Below are 9,456 nucleotides of genomic sequence, written 5' to 3' on the forward strand. Positions count from 1 at the left end.
AGAAATTCTTTTGTTAAATTAAATGAAACGGAGTTCTCTTCATTGTCGTGCATCATATCAACCTTGTGCCGTTTTCTCACTCGAATCTGTCCGCGCGGTGCGCTCTCGCACATTTTCTGGTCCTTCGAGCCGGATTCTCGCCGGCATCCGCAGTGTCGAGTGCATCGCGTTCAGTTTGCTAGTGCTGAAAAGAAAGAGTGAGTGATGGGTAAGAAACTGCAGAATTTGCTGACGAAGCAAAGCGACCTTCGCGATCGCATGGCTCAGTCAGTATCAGATCTGGAGGAGCTCGGCGCAGCGAACATTACGCTGGAAGCCGCCGAGACAGTCGTCGGTCTTCTGGATGGATTGTGGGCGAAATTTGAGGCTCAGCATGAACTCATCATAGAGCATCTTGAAGATGCATTCGCGGAGAGCGAATACAACTCGACCAGAGTCGCTAACTCAGCGAGAGTGACGTACATCACGCAACGAAGTCTCCTTCTCAACCATGTTCGGAAACTCAAGGTGAAGGAACCGAGCTCAGCTTCCAAAACAGAAGGTAATGAGTCTTCCGGAAAACCGTCGCTGCCTCGCCTCAAGATTAGTTCTTTCTCTGGCGCGTTCGAAGACTGGCCTACATTCCGAGACCTCTTCCAATCCATTGTTGGCAGCAATTCATCACTCTCCGCAATCGAGAAATTTCATTACCTGAAAACTTGTCTGGAGGGTCCTGCCAAGGAACTGATTCAACCATTAGCGATGACCGAAGACAACTATCCACGCGCATGGGAGCTGCTAAGCGAGCGGTATGAAAATAAGAGAGAGTTATCTCGCTCCAATTTCTCCAAGTTTACCGCCGTGGCTAAGATGAAGAGCGAAAGTGCGGAGGAGCTCAACCGCGTCTTCAACGCCTTGACCAGGGTAGTCAACGGCCAGGAGAACATTGATAGGCCTATCAACTCTCATGGCTTCGATCTACTAACTCATCTTGCCGTCGAGCTCTTCGATCCAAGAACTCGCCTGGAGTGGGAGTCACTCTCACGCGCCTCGAGCGACATGCCCACTCTTAAAGAGCTAATGAACTTCATAAACCAACGAGCACTTACTCTCACAGCCGCCAAACCACAATCGCTCAAGGTCTCCGACAACCCGTCGCGATCCGCCAAGTCGCATCACGTCAAGAAACACACCGAGTCTTCTCAATGCGTTCTATGCAAGAGTAAGCACCACGTGATGGCGTGTGAAGAATTCAAGAAGAAATCCGCGGCCGACCGCAAGGCCGTCGCCGAAACTCACAGGCTGTGCTTCAACTGTCTCGGCTCTCATACATTCGCGAAGTGCCAGTCGACAAGGACGTGTGCTACGTGTAAGTCTCGTCACCACTCAATGTTACACGACGCGTACGTTTCACCGAAATCTCAAGAGGTCAGCTCACTGTCGGCAGTGCGACGCGACAACAACCACAAGGCCATTTTGCTCGCAACGGCGCGAGTTTCCATCGCTGATCGTCACGGCAATCAGCACACCACACGCGTGCTCATCGACCAAGGTTCGGAAATTTCTCTAATTTCCGAGGCTCTGGTCCAACGCTTACGCTTGCCACGCTCTCGATCCTCAATCGAGGTCATCGGCATCAGCGGCAAAAGCTCCGGGCCCAGCCGGGGAAAGGTGACTCTCAAGGTGACCTCGGTAACAACAGGGACCGACTTCACCGTCGGAGCCTTTGTTCTGCCACGTCTGTCGCTTTATCAAGGCTCTCACGCAAGGATCAGAATGGAGTGGCCACATCTGAGGGGGCTCCAATTGGCAGATCCCGACTACGCAGCAAGCGACGCTATTGAGTTGCTTTTTGGAGCGGAAGTATGCTCAATCATTCTCCAGGATGGTCTCCGCAAGGGAGGCCCCCAAGCGCCTATCGCTCAAAAGACGCTGCTCGGCTGGATCTTATCGGGAGGTTGCGACCGAGTAAACAACTCAGCACAACGCCACTCGCTTCAGTGCACAGCAGATCACGAGTTGGCCGACCTTGTGCACCGCTTCTGGGAGCAGGAGCGAGAAGTGCCCGCTCCCGTCGCTCTCACGCCAAAGGAGCAGCAATGCGAGGACATCTTCGCGCTGCAGCACCAACGCACTGCCGAAGGAAGATACATAGTGCGACTACCTTTTGCATCTCCGCCGACGACGCTAGTTGAGACGCGAAGACCTGCGCAACGACTTTTAGTCGCCATGGAGCAACGCTGCGAGAGAGACGCACGATTCGGCGATCTCTACCGAGCCTTCCTGAAGGACTACGAGGACCAAGGGCACATGGAATTGGCGCCAGAACCTCCGAATTCCAGCGAAGATCGGTGCTACCTTCCGCATCACGGTGTCCTTCGTGAGTCCAGCACCACGACTAAGCTCAGAGTCGTCTTCAACGGATCGCAGCGTACAAGGTCTGGTGAGTCGCTCAATACGCATCTATTAGTTGGGGCTAACCTGCTGCCACCCCTCGCGAACGTGCTTTTGCGGTGGCGATGGCACCGATACGCGCTAGTGGCCGACATCGAGAAGATGTATCGGCAAATTCTTGTGCATCCCGACGACCATAGACATCAGTGCATCCTGTGGCGACACCGCGTTGATGAGCCTGTACGCGAGTTCACATTAAAAACTGTCACTTACGGTCTCGCTTGCGCGCCATTTCTCGCCATTCGCACGCTGCGTCAGCTCGCCGATGACGACGGACCGCGTTTCCCTCGAGGCGCGAGTGCTTTACGACACGACTGCTACGTCGACGATATCGTAACCGGAGCGCACGATAAAGACGACGCTATCGCGCTCCAAGTCGAGCTACGCAACCTCTGCATGGCGGGCGGGTTCCCTCTCCGAAAGTGGGCCGCCAACTGTCAGGAACTTCTTCGCGACATTCCGCCTGAGTACTGTCTCACCAGAGACTCGCGGTCGTGGGACCTAGAGAACCACTCCACGCTGGGATTGCGCTGGTATCCAACCAGGGACGAATTCGCCTTCTCTGTTCCTCGTCGCACCGTCGTCACGTTCACCAAGAGAAGTCTGCTGTCGGAGACCGCTCGACTCTTCGACCCGCTCGGATGGCTGGCTCCAGTAACCATTCAAGCTAAAATTTTGATTCAATCGGCCTGGCTACAGCAGCTAGAGTGGGACACACCATTGCCGTCAACCATCGCTGGAAAGTGGAAGCGGCTCTGGGAAGAACTTCCACTGCTTGAGAAGATCAGAGTCGGCCGCTGGCTCGGCACCGGCGACACGAGCTCTCAACTCGAACTGCACGGCTTCGCGGACGCGTCCGAAAGAGGTTACGCCGCCGTGGTGTACCTCCGTATCACCGCAAACAACCAAACGAAGACTCTGTTGTTAACCGCCAAAAGCAAGGTCGCGCCGATCAAGCTCGTTTCTCTCCCGCGACTCGAACTCTGCGCCGCCGCCTTGCTTACAAGCGTGCTCGTGCACACGCGCTCTGTGCTAAACCTGGCGACAACGCCAGTGATCCTGTGGTCAGACTCCAAGGTCACACTACACTGGATTCGAGGTCACGCCTCCCGCTGGAAAACATACGTGGCTAACCGAGTATCGCAAATCCAGCAGCAACTTCCAGAGGCTCAATGGCGTCACGTCCCGGGCAAGGACAACCCTGCCGACTGCGCCTCCCGGGGTCTGACACCAAGTGAGCTCCTCAGCCATTCCATATGGTGGACGGGCCCCGCCTGGTTGAGCGGGAATTCGTCGCTATGGCCAAGCGTCAACCTCGAGCCCATCAAGGACGTACCGGAGCGACGGGCCACCACACTCGCGGCGGTCATCAAAAGCAACCAAGAGCCGGAAGAACTCCTCAGGTTCTCGGCACTGCACCAATTACTGAAAGTGACTTCCTGGTGCTTGCGTTGGCGTCGCCGCAGTCTATCAGTCGGATCCGGAGATAATGAGCTCCAAGGGTCAGCGCTTCTCCCAGCCGAACTCGACGCCGCACTCCTACAATGGATTCGCATCGTGCAGTCACGTCACTATCAGGAGGAGATGACTGCGCTCGAAACCAAACGCGATCTTGCAAGATCCAGTCATCTTCAGATCCTCAGCCCGTACATGGACGAACACGGAGTCCTGCGAGTCGGAGGACGCCTCAAGCACGCAGCGCTGTCTTTCGACGAGCGACATCCTGTCATCGTGCCTCCAAGGTCATGGCTCACTCGCCTGCTGGTGGAAGCCTACCATCGCCGTACTCTCCACGGAGGAGTTCAGCTGACCCTGGGGTTGCTTCGCCTCCGGTTCTGGATTCCGCAAGGCCGAGCGGTGGTCAAGCGATGGCTGCATCAGTGCGTGACATGCACACGGTGGAGGGCTGCCACTCCGCAACCAAAGATGGGAAACCTTCCTCCAGGAAGAGTGACGCCAGCGCGACCATTTCTTCACGTGGGCATCGACTACGCCGGGCCTATTTTCATCAGGACGAGCAAAGGGCGTGGGCACGGCGCTCACAAAGCGTTCATCGCCGTATTTATTTGTTTTAGCTCCAAGGCCGTTCATCTCGAGGCTGTTTCAGCGTACACCACCGACGCCTTCCTGGCTGCTCTCCGTCGATTCACATCTCGCCGAGGACTGTGCTCAGACATTTATTCGGATTGCGGCACCAATTTTTTGGGCGCCGATCGGCAACTTCGAGAAATGCTTCGAGCCTCCTCGGCAGAAGGACAAAAGATCGCACACGTAGCTACATCGGAGGGGATCCAGTGGCATTTCAATCCTCCTTCGGCACCTCATTTTGGTGGTCTCTGGGAGGCAGCCGTGAAATCGGCTAAGTATCACCTGCGCCGAACCATCGGCGAAACCAGGCTCACCTTCGAGGAAATGAGCACCCTGCTCGCACAAGTGGAAGCATGCCTGAACTCAAGGCCCATGTATGCACTTTCGGACGACTCCGACGACCTCACGGCTCTGACACCGGGTCACCTGCTCATTGGGGCACCACTGCTGGCCATTCCTGAGCCGTCCTTGTCGGACAAAAGGGAAAATTTTCTTTCCAGGTGGCAACTTATTCAGCGAATGCGAGACCACTTCTGGCAGAGATGGTCACGCGAGTACTTACACACTCTGGCTACCAGACCGAAATGGACCAAGGACGCTTTGCCACCACGCCTTGGATCGCTATGCATCATTCGCTCCGAGCTCTCACCACCAAATAAGTGGCCTCTGGCGCGAATCACGCAGCTACATCCTGGAGACGACGGCGTAGTGCGGGTGGTCACAGTCAAAACCGCCTCATCTGAATTAACTCGTCCTTTGATCAAATTAGTTTTATTGCCAGACGAGGCTAACGCGTTTATCTCGCACGCAAATGCATCAAATGTAAAGAAGAGCTTGAATTGATCGCGTGTATTTTCGTGAATCATTTTTTGTCAATGTTATCTGTCATACAACTCTCGTTTACGGTTCAAGTTCTTCCACGAATTCATTGTATTGTATCGCTTGTCTTATTTACAGTTTTTGTAATCTCAACGAGCTCGAGGTAACGTCAATACATACATCGTCACGGAGATGACGAGGCGGGCGGGAATGTTCGAGATCGGTAATTCGAAAGAAAAGCAAGAATTCTTTCAGTCGATCGACATTAATTGTCATTGAATGCATGCACAAATTGAGCTCGTGATTTCATCTCAAACATGATTTTAATCCTCGTTGAAATCATCAAATTCGTCGTTCTTTGTTCTTTTTAAAAACAATTCGTTACACGCAAACAAGTTGTCGTTACCGGCAACGGACAATCGAAAGTTCTAGAACGATTCAATTCGCGCACGCGAGCGCCGCGCTCCGACGAATACGTCACGCGCTGTCACCAATCCCACGCACGGATTTTCTGTCGCGCATGACTGTTACGTTGAACGTCGCTAGAAAAGAATCCAAAGCGCCAATCAATTTTGTACACCTAATGCCACGTAATAATTACGATTGTGGCAAATTTTTATTGGATTTTTCCCAAAAGGGAAAGCTCAGATCGAAAGCAATAAATGCCTCGATCTCGCCGTCCTCCTCCTTACTTCCAAAAAAGTTCTTAGAGTTCTTAGAGTCATAGTCGCGCTTCGTAAAATCGCCGTGCTAACCGTTTAGTGAAATCGCTATAACCGAATCTTTCGAGAAGTACCGAGAAAATCGCCGAGATTTTCCATCACCGCGATTCCAAGCTCAATTTGGAAAAGGTGACCGCATTTAATATTCTGTTAATCTGATCTTTAATTAATTATATCTTTTGACTTTGTAACTGAATACATTAAAGAAATTCTTTTGTTAAATTAAATGAAACGGAGTTCTCTTCACTGTCGTGCATCATATCAACCTTGTGCCGTTTTCTCACTCGAATCTGTCCGCGCGGTGCGCTCTCGCACAAACTATGTATTGTAAAATTACGTTATATATAAAAATAAACGCATATTTAAATTATATATCTGGGTATGACATTATTTATTCCTTTTTTATTATCGTAGCGCTATCATATTACGCGCTATTAGCGCTATTAGTAAAATTCATTTTTTAAATCTCTTAATTTCGTCTGTAAAAATTCAAAACTGAAAAATGAGTCTATTAACCCCGGTCTCTCCTACTTCTTTATAAACGTAATTTTTTACTTGATTAAGATTATTATTTCCTAAATAAACTTTTAATGAATCCCAAGAACATACTTTTGAACGTATTGTATAAAATACTGTACTAATAATGTATGGTAATCTACGTTTTTGAAATTTTATCACATAAACATATACTAGAACTTCACCAAAAAATTTTTGTCTAACGATAATATCTATCAAATGATTTTTTTTTATATTAAATACACGAGCACAAATATCTGGTCCATCTGCAGATTATTGATCTGGCAATAAATGATCTCTAATTTCGCGCCAGTTTGGGTTATAAGACATGGTAATAAAAATATCTGGTTTTCCATATTTTCTAACAATAGCCATCGCATCTTGATAATGTTGCAACATATTACGCGGTGACCCTACAAATGTTGATGGAAATATTATATAATCATTTTTCCTATGTGAGCATCATTATTATTAGCAGTATTTGCCAAATAATCAATTAATCCTTGATAACTTTCAGCTCGCAGTTGTTTTTGATTTTGTTTACAATAATTAATTCTATCTTTTTCAATTTTAACTATCCATAAGCCATTGTTGAAATAATTGTCTTCCCATAATAAAAATATTAAAATTATCATCATATCGTATAGTCATTCGATATTTCACATAAGCAGTTCTACTTACTCGTTTATTACTATTTTTACATCGTAAATTACTATCCCAACTTTGATTACCATACGGATAATACAATGGATAAATCCATGGTTTTAGAATCCATCGTATTGACTTGTTGCAATATCTTATTACTTTTTTTATAAATCATACATAACATATGTTTCTGGAATTTCTCCATCTGCAGTAGTAGAGAAAAGCTACTACTTCATTCACTACTACTTCATTCGTTGTATAATATATTGTATCAACCGCGATCGATAACTTTTTTTCTTAAAAATCCTAATTGTAAGTCACGTATATTATCAATTTACTATTGTGTTTGAATTTCTTTATGCATCATTCGATATGATAGAGCAAAAATGTTATTTGTACGTATTATATTATCTACGTAAAATTTCTTCATCAAGCAAAAGATAATATAAAAGAAGGGCAACGAGCCAATGACGCAAATAAAAAATATAATTCAGATAAGAAAACTTAATACAAAAACAATTAAAATACAATAAAATGAAACAAACGTTTCGACTCCAATTGAGTCATTTTCAGTGCCATCATACAATAATATAAATGTCGTTCTAAATTAAAAATTAATACATAATCTTACAATATTCTTAAAATTAACAAATAATTCTTTCCTCTTTCGGTGTAATACGCTGTGAGTCATTTTTATCAAGAATTAACAAAGTCATAAGAAAGTTCTGGAAAAGTAACCGTATACAAAAAGAATTAATATTAATCATATAAAAATTAAAAATATGATGATATACCTTAGTCAATCTGTTAAAAGTCCCATAATACACAACAAGAAAAAAATGTAAAATGTGGTCCATTTTGTGGTACAGTAAAATAGTCTTATTAAATTAATAGGTTATTAAAGCAAATTCGCAAAAGTAACGAGCATCTGACTTAAACGATGTCACACAACGAAATGTCAAACAGAAAAATCGATTTACGATTATCGATTATCGATAAACGGAAAAAGGAAAAATAGGAGGAAAAGGACAGAAGATGTTAGAAAGGAGAAAGTGAATGTATAATGTCAGAATACAAATCCGGCAAAGACTCCGTATCATTTTGTCTATTAATCCCATGCTTCTGTTTTTTAATATCAACCTTTTGTTGTATGAAGGCTCTATATCCAATATTTCTACTTTATCCCATTTAAAGTTATGATTCTCCACCATTCGATGGTTGGAAATCACTGATGGAGATTTTGAACTTATATTGATATCAGAAACATGTTCATGCAATCTGGTCTTTAATTGTCTTTTAGTTTGGCCAACATAACTGGCATCACAATCATCACAGGATATTCTATAAACCACATTTTGACTCTGAACGTGTTCCAAATCATCCTTTCCTCTCCTTATAAAACTTCTCAATGTGTTAGGAATAGTAAAGCCAATTTACAATTAAGCATATTAACAACAGGTATAAATCTTTCGGATATCGTATTAACATATGGAATCGTAAAGAACCTTTCCCCAGTGTCATCCTTATTCTTACTTAAATTATTAAACTTATTAATGTGATATTTTATTCTATTATGAATGGTCGAAAAAATAAAACTTAATGGATATCCATTCTGTAAAAAAACCTTAATAGCGTCAATCAAATTATTTTGTTGGAATTTCGGATGACACAAACAAAATATCTTATCCACAACTCCATAAATCACACCTCTTTTATGACAGAGCGGGTGGTGTGAATGGAAATTAAGAAATCTGCCGGAAAAGATTGCTTTACGGTAAACATCAAAAATGAGATTCCGTTCATCGATAATTACCATCGTATCTAAATAACTTATTCTTCCATCACCTATCTCCATGGTGAACTGTAATCTAGTATGTAATGAATTGAAAACATCCAAAATATCATAAACACTTTCAGAAGGAGCGGCTAAGATAATATCATCGACGTATCGGTAGTAAAACAACAGACGACAAGGCAGCATTCCAATAGCCATCTTCTCGAAATCCTGCATAACAATACTTGCAACAACCGGTGACAAAGGTGAACCCATGGGGGTCCCAAAAATCTGTTTATATATTTTTTTATTAAAAATGAAAAAAGTCGAATTCAGAACCATACGAAAGGCTATCAGAAACTTGTCCAAAGGAATCTTAGTTTTCTTAGATATAGCATCCCACCTCACAACCACACTATCAGATGCCAAATCTATAGGTATGTTAGTGAAAAGGGATAC

At 45.4% G+C, this 9,456-nt stretch overlaps 1 protein-coding gene across 1 annotated transcript; it reads left to right on the forward strand.

Moving 5' to 3' along the window:
• The first annotated feature begins 204 nt into the window (after nt 1–204).
• LOC147909111 (uncharacterized) lies at nt 205–5,364 on the forward strand. Its single transcript, XM_087408289.1, has 2 exons — nt 205–4,313; nt 4,509–5,364. The coding sequence occupies exons 1-2, from the start codon at nt 205–207 to the stop codon at nt 5,362–5,364; spliced, it is 4,965 nt and encodes a 1,654-aa protein (XP_087264415.1).
• The last annotated feature ends 4,092 nt before the right edge of the window (nt 5,365–9,456 follow it).

This window comes from Acromyrmex echinatior, chromosome 7 (assembly GCF_024713525.1).
Source record: "Acromyrmex echinatior isolate Ae372 chromosome 7, ASM2471352v2, whole genome shotgun sequence".
In the NCBI taxonomy this organism is placed as follows: Eukaryota; Metazoa; Arthropoda; class Insecta; order Hymenoptera; family Formicidae; genus Acromyrmex; species Acromyrmex echinatior.

What these genes read in the sequence shown, in the direction of transcription:
- LOC147909111 (XM_087408289.1), top strand. Translation starts at nt 205, where the DNA reads ATGGGTAAGAAACTGCAGAATTTGCTGACGAAGCAAAGCGACCTTCGC. An exon ending in GTCAAGCGATGGCTGCATCA is followed by an intron (nt 4,314 to 4,508) that starts GTGCGTGACATG and finishes TATTTGTTTTAG; the next exon opens with CTCCAAGGCCGTTCATCTCG.